The sequence below is a fragment of the Scatophagus argus genome, chromosome 12, assembly GCF_020382885.2.
Source record: "Scatophagus argus isolate fScaArg1 chromosome 12, fScaArg1.pri, whole genome shotgun sequence".
NCBI classification, from domain to species: Eukaryota; Metazoa; Chordata; class Actinopteri; family Scatophagidae; genus Scatophagus; species Scatophagus argus.
Window position 1 is genome coordinate 8,462,002 of NC_058504.1, and position 17,429 is coordinate 8,479,430.

A 17,429-nucleotide genomic window follows, 5' to 3' on the forward strand; every position below is an offset into this window, starting at 1 on the left:
AGCCAGTGTGATTGAGACCACATGAACAATTTGAAAAGCAACTTGTAGCCTTATTTTATAGCCGTCAAAGTCAGGAGTATGAAGTACAAAATTTCACTCTGAAAAGTTCCGACAGGGTTGAATGTAACTTTTTAAGTAAATCTTCCTCATTTATTCAATTGATCTACAGTAAATTCTGTGAGTTAATTGCATGTGTTTTTTATGCAACCATGCATGAACTATTGTGTGCTGCCATTCTGGAAACAATGCATCTCTAACTTCCTGGTTAAATTAAGTTACTAGCACATTAAGTAAATTCTTATTCACAATGTAGGGCCTGCTGAACTGACTGGACATTCAGGTATCACACAGTCTTGGTACTCATTATAAGTGCTGATTACAGGCCACATCAGCTCAAAGTTTCACAGCCCACATAAACTGCAATATTCAAAATTCTTAACACTAACCATGATCTTCCACACTGTGAATAAAAGACAAAAGCTGAATAAGTTTGGGTCTTATTTTTTATTGAAAATGTACATCAATGGAATCAAACTAAAGTAAGATATTCAAAGCAAGATACTGAATAATTTGTAGTGTGGGAGAATTTTTGACGACAAGAGGTGATGACTGGTACTAGAAAGATGTATGGCATTTTCTGACACCAAATTGTTACTTTACACTCAGAGCCACGTTCAAAGATCGTAGGTAATAAACAACAAGTCTCCACTTCAATACACAAAATATATCCTTATAAATTATATAAATGCACGAGTATCCTTTTATACTCTTATCTGGGATTCAGTTCAACTCCACTTTGTACTAATATTTGGCAAAAAAGGGAGCTGAAATCATAGGACAGAGCAAATATACATTAATAATATGCATCATTTGAAGAAAAAATGCAATGAGGTTGAAACTGACTGCAAAACAGAGTTACTGGGAGATAAAAAAACAAAAAACAAAAAAACAAGCAGGTCAAAAGGCCAAAGATCACAGCAGTAATGAAATAAAAAGATGCATGCAAAATATAGAAGAGACTGGCGAACAGTGAAGCACAATGTGTAATAATAAAAGGCCATTACATGTGACCTCCATGGTATTGAACAGTGAGAGGTAAACATGGGCACCATCAAATGAAGTGCTATGTATAAAATATTGCTTTGGCTTTTGCGTGATTATGACTAATTCCATTTTGTCGTTTCATGTTGATGCTCAGAGGAACTGGAAGCAGTAGATATTCGTTTCAAACTGGCCTAGACATGACTACTCATTACACACATGAGTAGTAATACTGTGTACTCATAACACATTACACATAGTGCATTAAGTGCTTCTGTCCATGAAGAGTGTGTTTTTAATCAGCAAGCCTTGATGTTTCAGTAGCATTTTATTCATCTTCGCTTTGTTTCACGAATCCTAGTGAAGAGATGAGTGCATAGTGCAGGTCTTTCCTATTCTGATTCAAGTAAATTTAAATCAAATAATGATTTCACCTATGACTCCCCTGAAAGTGTGAACCCCAACCGATGACTTCTATTAATGACAAGAGTTTCTTTATATACGTTAAGACATAATAGTAGATTTAAATTGTGCCCGGGTCCCAACATGCCTGGGTTTAGAGCTTCATTAGGCGGTCGGAAATACCAATGGAGTCCACATAAGGCCATATTCAACAGATGAGATGGGATGGGGAGAATAAAAAAGGTTCATACAGCCAGAAAAATAGGAAGAGGTAAAGGGTGCTTAGATCTTGCTGAAGCGGCAATCCCTTCATCAGGTGGTCAAGACAGATTAAAAGAAGCTAAAGAGACAAAGAGAAAGAAAGCCGGCAGTTAGAGACATGGCAAAGCAGAAACACAACAACATGAGTCAAGCTTGAGATTTAGAAGTGCATCTACAGGAAACAGATTCAGGTTCAACAGGTGGCAAAATCCCTGCGATCAGTTATTCAAACAATACATCAAGCATAAAAATCATAAGATTATTTTGTGCCCAGTGATGAATTTTAAGTACAGTGAAGTGTTATAATTCCACATGATTTTCTTGTGATTGTGAATATCACCACAATTCAAGTGGGAAAGGTGTTAGTCACAGTGAAAAAACAAAACAAAACAAAAAATACACATATAAACATAAGCAGAGGCAATAAAGCAAGGGTTAGCTGCAGAGAAACACCGATACACACTGATCAGTCTTATAGCAGAGCAGGTAATGATTAAGAAACCCTGAAGGATGGGGGTCCACAAAGCCTCTGGTCACATTTGAGGTACTCAGTAACCACAAAGGCTGCTCCCTTAGCAATGCTTGAGGGCTGAGGACCTACTCAGTGCAGAGCCAGGGATTACTGCAAAGGAAAGTGAAACCACACAGACCAGTGAGCTGAGGACTGAATGGCTCTTCTCTTGATGCATTTTGACCCTGGAATCATCATGTGTATTATGCATCAGCGTCTTCAATACAAGACAATTTTCTCTTTCATGAGACAATCAACGCAACCTTGAACCTCAAAGTGGCAAAACAATAACAAAGGATAACTGACGTCAACAGGTGCCCGGTCATCCACAATATTAAACACATATCTGAAGATTTTTAATAGACTGAACCAAGGAGCAACAGGAACTTTTGACTTGGACATGTTAACCGAAGCTGTGAGAAAACTCTGATACGAATGTAAGTCAAGCGAATCTCATCAATGCAACACTTATGGTTGTCCATATTCATTCAGTGTCTTGTAGAGCACACCGACTTCGCTCATTTCAGGTTATTAAACTTTCATCAAATCCCAATTTATAGCAATATTTATGATACACAATGATTACGGCCACAGTTGTAACATTTGGTGAAAAATTGGCCTTTATTTTTTTTTGAGATAATAATTCTATTATGCGTAACACTGATACAAACAACACTGGACCCTGCAGGACAATGGACATCATGATGATTGACTTTCAAATGTGCCTTCGTAATAAGTAAAATAAAAAAGAAAGTTACAATTGCACTGACAACATTATTATATACTTAAAAACATCACATTTGTGTATAAAAAAAAGTGCAAATGTGAAAGCTAAGACAGGTATGCACATAACACATGACAATGAATGAGGTATGGGAGAAGTGGTAAAGAGATTAGGCTCACAACTACTCATGCAAGAGGCTCAAGTGAAACAGCATCGACAAAAGGACATAAATACCAAACACATTTTATTTAAAATATATATGGCTGAGGTGTTAATTAGTCCATGTTTTGAAGTTCTATTCCTTCTGAATGAAATCAAATCCCATTTTTGGTCAACATCTTTTGGAAGTAGTAATTCAACATATTTATATATTCATACTGCTGCTGCTTCACATTAAAAACACTCAACTGGCAGATCACAGGGTGCCTTTAATTGTGAAGCAATCACAGGAAACAAAATCTATTTGTCACCATGACTTGCACTTCAAAGTAACTGCTGAAAAACACACTATAGTTTAGCATCTTATTTTTCCTTACAAGGGATTTGTTTTAAAATTGCAATCAACCAGGAATGAAATCTTTAGATTAGAAGATTTATAATTTTAACCGAATAAACTGAACTAGCTCAACCCAAGCCCATGATTACTTACTGCTAGTAACTGTCATTTACAATCTCTAGGATAAGTTATTTCAAAGACTGTTGGGAAAAAATATTGCAGTGTTGTTAATCTGAAGATCAGTTTTATAATTTGTAAACATCCTCGCCTCAATCCTCCTCTGTATCAGTTCTTTCTTCTCCATAACCTAGTTCAGATCTTTGGCCAGTCTGATGGTCTGGTCCATGTCTGATGCATGTTTCACTTTCGCCTTAATACATTTCTGCCCATCACAACAGTAGTCATGTATGTTAATATTAAAAAAGCTCACTCCACCATGCAAAGAGAATCACTGAATATGAAACAAATATGAAATGCGTTTCTTTGTAAATTTCTATAAAAAGACAAGCTGAATAATTGCTTCTCCAAACCACATAATAGACAAGCATCATTCAGCAAAAGAAGTGATGTCAAACTGATAGCAATGCCCAGCGTCTTCCAGAGAGCGGCGGGGGGTGGGGGTGTGGGGTGGGGTGTTGAATTATGGGGAGAGGGTGAGGGTGGGGAAGGGGTACTGTAAAGGATGATGGGGCGGAAACTCATTCACAGCAGGATGGCCACAAGGGAGCACTTTTTCTACAGGAATCCTAAGCTGGAATGAGAGAGAAGGGCTGTTATTGCTTTCTTTTGAGTTAAAACATCATCACGACACACACAGTTTCACATCGGTGACATTGCATCAACATTAGCCACAAGACGGCATTTAGAGGAGATCATGCGCTCTCTCTCTCTCTCTCTCGTGAGGAAACTCAAATGCTTTGAGTTTACAGAGGTTAGCGTGCAAGTACAGTCATCTACTTCTTAGAATCAGACCGATAAAAGTTACAATTGTTTTTAGAGGTTTTGTCCCACCCCTGAGCTTTAAACACTGTTTCTTACTGTCATCATTGTTGCACATTATCTTGGTAATCAAACAGCACCTTGTTTTCATCTATTTTAACAGTCCTGAGCTGCTTGAGGAGTTTACAGATTGCCAGACAGATGTCTTCATTCACTTCTACCCTCCACAGCAGCTGAGTCTCAACATCTCAACATCAATGTTTCATTCTCTTTCTCTCCCTCTGTGGATTTGGCTTTCCCCTCACTCAAGAGGGGGGAATAACAGAGGGGGTCGTCATATGGCTGTGAGATCAACAAAACATGTCATCTCTCTTAACAGAGACGGGCCCTGAGGCTGTTTGCTGCTCTGGCACAACCTGAAGCCCTGAATGGCTCTTTGTGCTGTTGCAAGGCCATGTGGGGAGGCCCACAATAAAAGACACTGTTGTGGATTAAGGGAGGCAGATGGGGCAGTACATCAAATGGGTGAGTGGGGATCTAATCAACTGATTTTGTAGCTGGCACAAGGACAGTAAACACTGCCAGCTCAAGGATATGATCGATGCAGATTTCACCAATGATATACTGTAGGCCCGCAACACTGGAAATGTGAATTCTTGTATCACATTCAAATAAAAAATAAATAGATGTTAGTTTAGATAATAGTTTTAACAGCTTTTAAAAGATTCATCTGATTACGTTAAACATTCCAATGGGAAGATGCAAAAAAGACAGCTGAGGCACAGCCGGTTCTATATTTAGATCAAGGGCAGGATGTCAGATTCAGTAAAAGAAAAAAGTTTCTAACAAAAGTTTCTAAACCATTCAGCCATTCTAAACTATGCTGTGTTTTAGAAATGTTGCCTTTTTCTAGTCCAATAAAGTTTTAAGACCTCAAATCCACTGTGCAGATCTCTCACTGTTTTGGGCGATGATTTATTCCTAACTTTACATTAATTCATGTACCTATACTAAATTAAACAGTTTGTTACCTGATAACTGCTTTTTATTCATCTATTTTTATTTTGTTGGTGGTGTAACTCAAGACGGAGTCTTACCAGCAAAGGTGCCCCATGCAGCATGCAGCAAGTGTGGGAGGAGTTAACTGGAAAACATGGATGCAACATAGGTGACACATGCACTCACGGGTCAGATCTACACAATAAGCAGTATTCAACAACTGTGTGTTCTGGGAACTGATGGGAACACCGACTTAATCCTGGAGGTTAAATACATATGAACAGAATTATCATCCTTGCTAACACTTGAAGTGAAGGATTTTAAATCAGTGACCTGCAGACAAAGCTTAAGAGGCACAGCTGTCCTCTTTTAGAAGAGAAAATTTCCAGGCACAGTTCATACAGGGAATGAGAGGCTGTGAAGAAAAGACATTAAGAGGGAAGAAAATAAAGCAAAAGGAACCTTCTCAGTGCAAGTGTCTTCTTCCTTTTCTAACAGGCACGGCGTCACTTCAGCTTCAACACAAAACCAGGAGTTCATTACCAACACGAAGGGACGGACAATAATTAATGTTAATAGCACATAACAACTATTATACTATCAAATACTGCCATGTTGAGAAGAACATTCACTCATGACTGAGTGAAACTATCGATATAAGCTGTTGGATGGAACAGAATTAATGTCAGACATATCAAGAAAAGGAAAATGATATATTTCATGCTGTAGATTCATTAAAACCAGCTAAGTGTGACTATAGAACAGATTTTCAAGTTTATGAAAATGCTTTGTTAACAGTTGGAATGAATTCTTTTTTACTCAAATCTGTATTTCATTTCATGATTAGTTTTGCTTAAGCCATGTAGTATGATAACTCTGGACTGGAGTTCACTCATCAAACCATAATGACACTTGGCTACTTTTCAACAATTTAAATGAGGACAGCTAGTCATGTTCACAAGTCTCTCCCCTTTGCATTTTTCCACACTGGCGATAAATAAAGAATTCTTCTCAGCTCTCAACATATTCTCTGTTATTATATGCAGATTGAACTGAAGCATTCAACTGCCTCTCAGAAATAAAAAGCAAAGTGAGAGTGTGAGATAGTTCGGCTTAGTCACGGCCCTTAACTATTGTATGCATTCAAATATAGAACCATCAGGGGGATTATTAATGAGCTGTGACAGAGTGACTGCTACGTGCTTGATGATATTAACGAAACTAGAATTAAGTTCTGTCTGCAGCAAATCTGCACAAAGCAGAATGAATGCTGAAGGAGTTTGCTTTTTTGTCGGGATGCTGCTGGATATTTTAGTCAAAAGAACAGCACAAGGACCCCAAGAGCTTTTCCAAACACATCCTTTCACTTCTTGGCAATGGTATTCATGTATCGATGAATACCACCGATGTGTAACATATATGTATTGATGTATTGATGTGCAACATAAATCCTGAAGGAAAATCTATGAACAGAGTTCAGGAGCTGATTTGGTAAATGATCAACATCCTGAATTGCAAGTGTAATAATATGTGGCCTTGTTCCTCACAGGTTGACAAGAATTTTCCAATCCTTATGCAAATGGACGTGATCTCCTGCACCTAAGATATCAACACAGGAGTAAGGAAGGCACAGGAGGAAGAGAACAATACTTACTTTTTCCTCTCTTTGTCCCTCTTGAGTGTGGTGGAGCCCCCTGCCTGCTGGGCTTGGTTCTGCAAGAGTTCTGCAGCAGTCTTTTTCTGTTTGAACATGTTGAGCTCGTCGTCCAGGGACTTCTTCTTCTCCTCCAGTTTCTTTTTCTCATCCTGGTGGAGTTTCTTCAGACGGTCAAACTTCTCATGCAGCTATGCGGTGGCAAAAAAAAGAAACAATGCTTTATAATTTCAGACAAGATCAGAAACAGTTTAGTGATGAACCATAATATTTCAGGATGGCAGCAGGATCCAAGTGTAATAGTGAAACCTCTTTCTCAGCTTCTTTGAGCTCAGCCTCCTTCTCTTTGACTCTCTGGACGAACATTTGCCTCATTTCTTCTTCTTTCTTCTGCAGCTCACCCATGAACTCGTTCCTCTTAGCTTCATACGTTTCCTGAAGACTGGCAAGAAAAAGAAGAAAAGGGATAAAAATTAATAGCAGAAACATGATACTGGAATATGTACCATACTAAAACACCAGATGCAGTCACAAACTGGTAATCTAGCAAAAGAATAAAAGTTTCCCATGAAAAAGTACAACAGAAAAATGCTAAAAGAGTTAAGTCAGCAGATTAGAAACAAGCAGGTGTGGGTGGAAAGCCAGAAGAGAAAACCTCAGCTGGATGAGAACAGTCGCAAGTCCACTACCTGAAGGGCTTGCTGTCAGGGTCTGTGTCCTTAAAGCCCATCTCCTCCAGTTTGCAGCGGCGGTAGAGCTCATAATGACGTGTGTGAGTCTGCTCTCGCAGGTCCTCCATGTTCACTCTGATCAACATTTCTCGCAGTTTGACGAAGTCACAGTGATTCTCATTTTCCACTGAAAGAGAGAGGGAGAGACACACACACACCATAGTGACACATGAACGCTTTCCTCAACACATCAGATGGCACCAATATGGATTATGTCATTTGCAATAAGCGTACAGAGGCTGAAAGAAGCAGGTAATATTAACATCATTTAAATAAATAAATGTGGTACGGCCTGAGAGTATTTCACAGACTCAGTCCTACCAACAGTTCAAAACAGAGGAGTGTTCATGTTCTGTGGCTTGTTTATTGATTTCCATAGTGAACTGAGCTAAGCATCACACTCACACAGACCATGTGATATCATGTGAGCATACATGCTGGTGCGGTAAACAGACCCAATTTCAATAAATCTTCCAGCAGAAATACAGAAAGTACAGTCTGTAAGCATTAGGGCACTGACACATTTTTTTAGCATTTTGGCTGTAATCCAGTACGCTGAAATTCAAATTAAACAGTGAGCCTAAGGAAGGTTTGGGGATGTTCACATCCATGTTCGGTAAATAGAGTAGAAATTACAGCCCTATTTACCCTGGGGGGTTCCACACAGATCATTGGAGGTGAAAATATAATAACAACATACAGTTTGAAACTGCACAGTATGGGGTTGGAAAAGTATCAACATTATCATTATTATTATTAGAGCAGATTAGCATAACCTGAACTTATATGACCTAAATGAAGTACTGTGACTGCTACTATCTATTCGCAGTACGTCACCCACATTATGCACACTATGGATTGATCAAGTAAGTCACTAGCAAATTAACATCATCAGCAACATAAAATTTCTAATTCTGTAAGAACTAAGAGCTGCTGCCACTCTAACATAAAATGTAACAGCAGAGAGGGTCCTGCTGCTAAATGAGGTTATGTAACTGGTTATCAGCTGGTTTGCAGTAGCTGTTGGAGCCCAGCAGGAATATGAGGGGAGGGAGTAACTGCAGCAGCTCTGATGAGCACAGGGAGCACACCCTCATTTCCTGTGCAGGATGTAACCCAGGCTTACCCTGCACAGTCCCCCAGGGGTACTGCCGGGCCTTCACCATCTTGTTCCCAATCTTCACTTCCTCTGTACTCCCCACCACGGCAAATGGCAAATGGCTCTGTGGAGCAGAGAGAAAAGCAACATTGGTATATTGCCAAAAACATCATGTAATTCCAATATATATATATATATATACAGTATATATATGCGCATTGCAGCTCTGCTAACATTTTATTAGTAACAATATCAAAAAAGACAAGTCATCAGAACAAAACCTTGATCCAGCCAGCTTTCAAAGGATGATGTATTCCTAAGTGTTAAGGTCGCTAAGAAAACTGAGAAAAAAAAAATTATTTAAGTGATTTGACCATTTAGAGTTAATTTTCACAGACACTGAAAAAGAGCTCTGACAAGAGGATGTGTGACCTTATCAGAATAGTCATGGTCAGACTGTACAACAGCCAAAGGGCAACAGTCTAACACAATCAGTAAGGGAGAGTTAAGGCATTTCCACAGATGAGACCTCATAAACAGTAAATAAGTCTTGGCTCTTCAGTCAGTCAACGCAGGCCCTTTCCCACACTGCAGGCTTCCTGCAGTGTGAGCTGGCTGATTGTGCTGCTCTGAACACACTCCTCCCTGCACGACGTCGGCTTCCTGGCAGCCTGAGCAGACACAGATGATGACTGTCCTTGTTCGACATCACATGTTGTTCATGTCGGTAGCGTATAACAGAATTTCAGTCAACACTTTCAAGGGTTGAAACCACAATTTCCTTAAGATTTAAATGAGGATTCATTTAAATCTTGTGTAAAAGCATCTCATGTAGACAGAAAGTCAGCTGTGAGCCTTACATTCATGGTGGAGTTGATCTCTGCCACAGATTCATCATCAGTAGGGAACTGGTAGATCTGCACTCCGTTGCTGACCAACTCACTGGTGATCTTGATTTTGAACTTGGCCAACTCACTCTTGGAGATGGCGTCCGACTTGGCAATGATTGGGATAATATTGACCTGCAGTTGAGAAACAAGGAGTGATTTAATGTAGGCTGACACAATGACAACGGGGAGACAAAGCTTTTCGATGTGCAGCTAAATATAGAGTAGCTTCTGCCTGAGAATGGCAACTTTTCATCAACACTGTTCATGTAGACTAAATTTGGAAGATACTTGATGTATTTTTATATTTTTAAAAAAAGGGCCAAAAGGTTAAACACGTTATAAATCACATTATTCTCATATTTAGAAGTAGTAGCTCTAACTGAACACCATTCAGGATTAGTACCAGTATAAAATACACCCATAGGTATTTCTTTTATATCACTTACAGTCAACGGTTGCTCAGGATTGTAGCCGCAATCGCAAAATGCAGTTAAATAAAATGAAATTGTCCTGAATAATCTGTCCTCGCTTCATCATTTCAACACATCACTGTAGCCCTAATTAGGTCCAGGACCTTTGCAAATCAGGCAATTACACATTCTTAAGCACACTGATATAAATAGTAAATGAAATGAAGGCAGCAGCAGCTTTCAATCTCCTGTTCCAAAGCACTTAAAAGCCCTCCAGACCTGGTGTTGGTAGTCAGCCTCAACTGATTTCAATAACGTTCATGCTATCCATTATTCAAACAGAAAAAAACACAGAGAAAGGGGGAAGAGGGAAACAGGTGGGGGTTGTACTCTACTGTATTTACATCCAGCTGATGAAAAGTTGGACTTTCACGCCAACACAACTATATTCAAAGTCTCTTGTTGCTTACACAATCACTGAGTATTTGCTCTCCAGCTGAAAGCTCTTTTAACTAACAGCAGGACATGGTCAGGGTCATGTGAACAAAAATGTTTTACGCCCCTCCTGAGTCTTCAGAGAATTAAACATCTTGCTCAAAAACACTTTAGCAGTGTACTGTCTGCACACCCACACCCTGGTGAAAGTGTAAACAGCGGAGGCTCTGCTCTGGATGATGCTGTTGTTAGCGCTTGCCGGAGGGCTCAGCTGCTCTGGCAAACACTCAGCCAAGTCTTTGTACAAAAGCCAGGAGGTCCATGCAAATAAGCTACTGTGAAAAGGACCTCACAAAAACGAGGCGGTGGTCACCGAGCCGACTGCATTTCACGGCTGACCTACACCGAGGCAGTAACTAGACCAGAGACAATGTGCAGGCAGGCAGATGGCCTGGAAAAGGTTTATGACCCATGTGTAGAGAAGATAGATCAAAAGCTGCAAACAGCAACACAGCGTCAAAGGATGTACCTACAGTGTAGCTATAATGTAACACAGTGAGTTTATCCACGTTCATAAGCATTTTCTAACATTTACTCTTTAACCTTATTCAGCTGCAGTGCAACCCTCCTCCCATGACTGAATGCTAAAAACAGAAATACAGACGCCATGGCCACTATGCAAATAAACTGTAAGACGCTTTTATATAACAAAGCTGACTACTAAACCCTATTACTTGTTAGGATTGATGTGGAACTGATGTAAAATACCAAAAAATTGAAAGTGAGTCCCCCCCAGTTCAACAAATCAACAAGAACAAACTGCTGCTGGAAACTGGCGGGAACTTCAAGACCCGATAAAAAAAAAAAAGTGGAGTGATGCTCACCTTACTATCGAGTTTCTTCATGGTCACCAAGTCCAGAGATTTGAGCGAGTGTCCCGTGGGAGCGATAAAGTACAGGCACGCGTGGATGCGGGTGTCGTGGTAGCTGTGTAGCGTGCGCTTGATTTTCAGCTCCTCCTGTAGATATGCTTCAAACTGCGCGTCAATGAACTCCACAATAGACTTGTAGCTGTCAGAAAAGGGAGGAACACGGAAGAAATTTGAGTGTTTCTTTTTCAATTTACTGTTTTATTAGACTGTGTCCTGTTTTGGTACTAAACTGTTACAGCATATCAAAACTGTAGTTACACTGATCAGCCATAGATACGCTGTGCCCTTTAAAGGTTTCTCCTCATGTAGCCAAGAAATGTAGACTTCCTTTGGCCAGATCTGAATTTGGAGGAAACAGACAAGTACTTGTTGAGGATCCACTGTGCTCAGTCTTGCTTTTGGTTCTTCTGGAGGATCCACCTTCAAGGACTGGATCCATCTTACTACCAAATGACTCATGCTCTCGTTAATAAATGACAGGAATGATGAATAGAAATTCAAAGTTGTTGTTAGTTTTCTGTCAGTACACTTATTAAGGAAACCACGCTTCCCAGCACAGACACAAGCAGAGAGACACACAGCCTTTGTACATAAAGTAGGACATTCTGCCAGTGGCCGTTCACATGACTATGAGTATGTTTGTGTAAAATGCAGTAATCGCATGTCACTTCCTTTATGACTGGATATCTGATACTAAAGAGACTGTAAAACCTTGAAATAACTGCAGCTTAAGGGCCTTAAAATAATATCACAAGATAATTTCTGCAGCAACGATATTCTTGATGATGTGTTTAAATACTGTCAAATATTTTTGGTTTAGAATTCACAATGGCTGTCCAGCACAGTTAGCGATCACACTGTGGATGGTGAGTTCTGGAATAACATCTTATGTTTAGACAATACTTCACTGCAGTGGTCTACTGTAGGGCTGACGTATTGACAAAGTATTACTGAAACTGCAATGTCCAAATCGCAGAAGCTGCAATTTTTGGATGAAGACAAAACGTGTCATAACACAAAAAAATTAAGTATTGAGATGAGACAGAGACGTTCCTGCTCTATAAATCATATCATCGTATTCTTCAGATGATAAGAGAACATGCTTGTTCGGTCCAGACCTCAGCATAAATCACATCATCATCATATTTGAATCTATATAAACTTTACATTTATATTTTCAATGAAAGGAAAAGCAGAAAATACCATTCCCACCAAAATCATCACTCGATCATTCAATCTTAAATCAAAAAAAGCCTCAGTGCTGTGCCAGAAAAGAAAGCATCTACCTCTGATTTCAGTTATCAACTATGAAACTATTTCAGAACAAGACTTGATTTCGCATCCTAAGCGTACTCTTGCAGAATCAGGACTTAATAAGACCTGAGTACTGAAAAAAGACTCAGCACTTCCACAGGCCCACTGCATGTCCTAAATGTTATGTTTACAACCAAGTGTGGATTTCTGCTATTGCTCACAAAGACAGAGCCTGTTCAAGGAAAAAACTGCACACTGTATAAAAGAAACCAACTTGTTGAAATCAGACTTTCCAGAACGCTTTACCTGTCTTCCTTGTTGATCTGGTCCCCGAAGCCCACGGTGTTGACGACAGTGAGTTTGAGGCGCACGTTACTCTCCTGCAGTTCATAGGTGTTGGACTTGAGAGTGACTCCTGGCTGGTTGTGCTGGGTGGGTTCACCCTCGAACTTGGTGTTGAACAACGTGTCCATCAGGGTGGACTTCCCCAGGCCCGTCTCACCTGACAGCACAGAAGAAATGCATCATGTTACTGGCTTGCTACAAACTATGATCTCGTGCTCAGTCAGCTGCTGTTTTCTGATTAAATCGTTTATATCAATGAAGTGGTTTCACTCGCACTAAACTGTACACTTCAGCTCCACTTACTTTAAAACCAGCAGATATTCAAGTATATTTTTTGATTTGTTTGCTTCAGTTATTGATCACCTATTGAAATCTAAAAAAGTATCTAATAAAGTGAGAGCAGCTTAAATTTGTCATTTTCAAATGCTTACAGTCACAAAAACAGAAGCAGTAAATGCTTATTTACTGATGTATTCCGACATCCATTTACAGTTAGAAGCTGTCATATGACTCAGACACAGAGCTCCCTCTGTAAGAAATTCTATTTTTATTCACCACAGCCTGACCTACAATCTAAGCATACTAGTCAAATTTTGTAGGATATCTTGCTATCTTTCCCATCTTTCCCTCAGACGCCGAAGTGACTGACGCATCGAGGGTCCTACTGCCTGTTTGTGAGCTCTGTTTAAGTCACTACGGAAACGTTTCTCATGCTGAAGGCAATTTGGAATCTGGCTGAAGAAACTGAGGACCAAACTAGAGAGGCCTGCAGGCGGATCTCCTAAAATAATAACAAGATAATAAAAACCCTGTGCATAAGTGTCAATCATTGTTTACCCAATGGAACATTCATCCTCATATTTTGTATTCCAGCTTTGGAAGTTTACACCACAACTAAATTATAACAGAACAAAGATCACATGCCTTTGCCTCCAGTAATGCTTGTGTTACTGCGAGATGCTGTACTTGTGAGTCACAGAACAGCATTCACAGTTTGCAAGAAAAGCTGTTGTTAGTCTCCTGCATCACCCCTTTTCTTCCATATTGTGCATAGATGGGACTTATGTTTGTACTACAGTGTTTCTGAAACAGTAATAGCACCAATACGAAGCAATGATGAAATCAATTTTGTCTAAATTGTGAGAAAGACCTTATTGTTGGTCATATCTACGTTTCATTCCTACACCAATTTAAAGACGTACAGACTATCCACAAAATAGCAGGTAAGTTTTCAGCTGGGAGAGGAGTCTAATCCATGTCATTAAAATGCCCACTAGGCAAGATCCAAATCTAATAAAAACATAAACACAGACTATAATGTAACTGGACCTCTACATAACAACATATTACAAAAACAGTTAGCATACAGTCTTGTAAAAATAAAAATTGTCAACATTCACTACTGTTGTCCAACAGGTAGTGAAATACCAAAAACTGGAGCAAAATGATATACCATCACCATCAGAAATTTGCACAATGTAAAGTAAAATTAGGAAAATGCAATGTAGAAACCAAAAAAGGCACAGGAAGAAAACACTGCCGACCGCCTGATTACACATTTCCAATGTGTAACCACCTGGTTACACATTTCCAATGCTGCCTGTGGATTTTATGTGTCCCTGAAACAAGATGAGCAGGCAGTCACACACTACAGCCAAAAACTCAGCAACTAATGTTCTAGAAAGATTCTTTGATTCAAATGGAATAGAAAAAATATCAGAAAAAACAACACAATATAATGAAACTGTTCCACTATACAGCATTAAAAATGACCGTAAGGTTGAATCAAAGCTTCCCTAAAAACAGCTTCAATCCACGCTGACCTTCATTGTCAAATCACGCAAAAGGCATGTACTGAGTGAGTTTTTAGCAGTCACTCCAGAACATAGTTCTCATTATGGTAACCCATGATGGCTGACCCAAAGGAATCTAAGCGGGTCAAATATGGAGCAACATGCTTCACATCTTGTGGAAAAGCCTGACTTTCCACAAAGTACATAAATCATCTTTAAGCCTATGGAGATGGAGGAAAGGAATCTTCACACATGACACACTCACCAACACACAGGATGTTAAAGCAGAATCCGTGGTTGACGGACTTGTTGACCAGCTGGTCCGGCATGCTGTCAAAGCCAACATGGCCTGCCAGAGGAACAGAGCGAGCGCCTTCACCCTAAAACCAAAAGAAATGGAGATTTTAAAAAAAGAAAAAATCTGTTGCATACCTATAAATCATTGACCATGTTATGCTTGATAAACATGAAAATGATTCTTCCTAGCTCGCTAGAATTAATATCTACATCTCAGTAAATGCTGTCCTGTGAGAAAATAACATTACATTGCCAAGAAACACTGAAATTAAAACACTTTCTGCAGTATTTGTTGATGTTCATTTTTGAGACATTCAGGTGCAGCGTAGCTCACTTCCTGTTTCCTGATACGTGACTTTCTTCCTACAGACGAGACAGTTTCACAGTTGAACCACAATGTACATATATGGAAAGTTACAGTTGTTCATCTGCAGTTAGCTGTAAAATCGACAACCAGCTTTGATAATAAATATGCGACATTACAAGCAAGACAAAATAAGAGCCAAAAAGTTAGCTGAATATAGTATATATAGTATTATATACTGTGTGTTTCTGCAGTGTCACTTTGACTTGAACCCTTAAACTTGCTATTTTTGGCTGATTGCACTTCCATCCACTCTACCATTGTACACATCCCATCTCTGAACTGGAGTGACAACAAAACGTCAGTGTAAAAGCACTGTTGCTACATGTGTGGGGGCGTGTGGCTGCTGCCGGGCATCTCCATCTCTGTGAATTCAACTTCCTTTCTGCAACCAACGTCAACATTATGAGGTGAAGGAAAGCAAAGAATTTAGATTATATGGCAAAGCAAGGACTCTAAACCTCAGCTAACCAGCCATTATGTGGCTTAACACAGTGTTGTTTTCCAATGTGGCGTAGACTTTGAGTGGAAAACATTCCGTTTAGGGGATCAATTTAAAATAACTGGACAAGCTGATGGCGCTGGACAGTTGTGGATTATTTGGATAGCTCAAATTGGGTTTAAACAGCTGTGGGAGTATTTGTAATACTGGGGGTAATGTGACTGGACAAACAGCCTTTCCTCTTCAGCTGCAAGTGCAACATTCCTGAAACCATTCCTGCTTTTTTAAAGGCAATCACAGCCAAGTTACACACAGCGAGTTTTCATTCATTGAGCCGCAAAGGGATATCAAACTGCAAAAGCCTTGCTATTCTGAGCACTCTCTCTGGGTGTAGTGGCTTCCTTTTCAGTCCCAAACAAAACCAGGCAAACTTTACACCAGCTTTTCAGTCCCAAATGTCTATAAACAGCTAGAATCGGATTTGTCCATATTTTCTATGAACATCAGACAACGCCCGATTGAAAGTTAACGGGACTTGCATGAAACAAAATAACGGAAATGAACACCGTAGCTGTGCTGAAATGGGGGCGTACAAAATGAATGGCCTACCGATGGCTCTATTATCGTTTTACTGTGAGCTAATACAGACTACCGCACACTATATAGAATATTTCTGAGCATTGTGTCGTTTTTAGGTGGCTTTATTTGCAGGCGGTAGCCTACGAAAATGAAACTGGAATGAAAATATTTTATCAGAAAGCTACAACTGAGCAGCCCAAGGCCTTACTTTAAAACAGGCAATTCTAACAGATTTAGAAATGCAGAATCAGATTCTAATGACTGACTATAAGTCCTTTTGTTTCCTTTAGTGATGCTGCACTGAAATTTGGATGAAATGTAAGTTAAGCACGGAAAACGGATCGACAATAGATCTATTCCAAATCACATACTCTTACGTAACCCTAAAAACATATTTTTTACGCTTCTGTGGCTAGCAAACACATTTCAAGAGGTCTGTGCTGAGACTGTCAATACATCCTGAGTAAAATCGGCTACTCACCGCTTGCCTCGCTATCTCGGTTGACGCCATGGTGGAAGCTGTTAGGTGTAGGACGAGACCTCTACTGCTCTCTCTGTTTAGCAAAAGGTGCTGCAACCGAAAGATGGCCTAGTAGGAACGTACCACTGTTCAACAGACTATTTTTGGTACGATACTCTCATAACCGTACTCGCATTGAGCATTGTTTAGTCAGAACAACTATAAACGTCCCATACACTCCGGCTTGTGTTTTTCCATTTTTGTTTAAAAAAACAAAAGGATTAAAAATAGATATTACACAGTGAGCTCACCCACAGTGTGCCTTAATGGTTTCGCCTAATACGAATATAAGTCCGCTGTCAATGAACGTT

General features: G+C 39.6%; 1 protein-coding gene across 4 annotated transcripts; it reads right to left on the reverse strand.

Annotated features, from left to right (window-relative positions):
• Positions 1-485: 485 nt before the first annotated feature.
• Positions 486-17,230, reverse strand: sept6 (septin 6). Of its 4 annotated transcripts, none has more exons than XM_046407100.1 (11): positions 17,080-17,230; positions 15,182-15,296; positions 13,085-13,280; positions 11,477-11,663; positions 9,718-9,879; positions 8,885-8,981; positions 7,717-7,885; positions 7,337-7,469; positions 7,028-7,218; positions 5,472-5,518; positions 2,818-4,186 (listed from the first exon to the last, which is right to left on the reverse strand). In XM_046407100.1, the coding sequence occupies exons 1-10, from the start codon at positions 17,107-17,109 to the stop codon at positions 5,515-5,517; spliced, it is 1,284 nt and encodes a 427-aa protein (XP_046263056.1). In that variant the 5' UTR covers positions 17,110-17,230; the 3' UTR covers positions 2,818-4,186; positions 5,472-5,514. The 4 variants fall into 4 exon arrangements, with proteins under 4 accessions (XP_046263055.1, XP_046263053.1, XP_046263056.1 ...); XM_046407101.1 differs by lacking the exon at positions 5,472-5,518 and adding an exon at positions 5,836-5,888; XM_046407099.1 differs by lacking the exons at positions 2,818-4,186; positions 5,472-5,518 and adding an exon at positions 486-1,783.
• Positions 17,231-17,429: the final 199 nt, after the last annotated feature.

What these genes read in the sequence shown, in the direction of transcription:
- sept6 (XM_046407097.1), bottom strand. Translation starts at nt 17,109, where the DNA reads ATGGCGTCAACCGAGATAGCGAGGCAAGCG. An exon ending in AGATCAACTCCACCATGAAT is followed by an intron (nt 8,982 to 9,717) that starts GTAAGGCTCACA and finishes TCTGCTCCACAG; the next exon opens with AGCCATTTGCCATTTGCCGT. An exon ending in AGGGACAAAGAGAGGAAAAA is followed by an intron (nt 2,327 to 7,027) that starts GTAAGTATTGTT and finishes TTTCCTTTGCAG; the next exon opens with TAATCCCTGGCTCTGCACTG.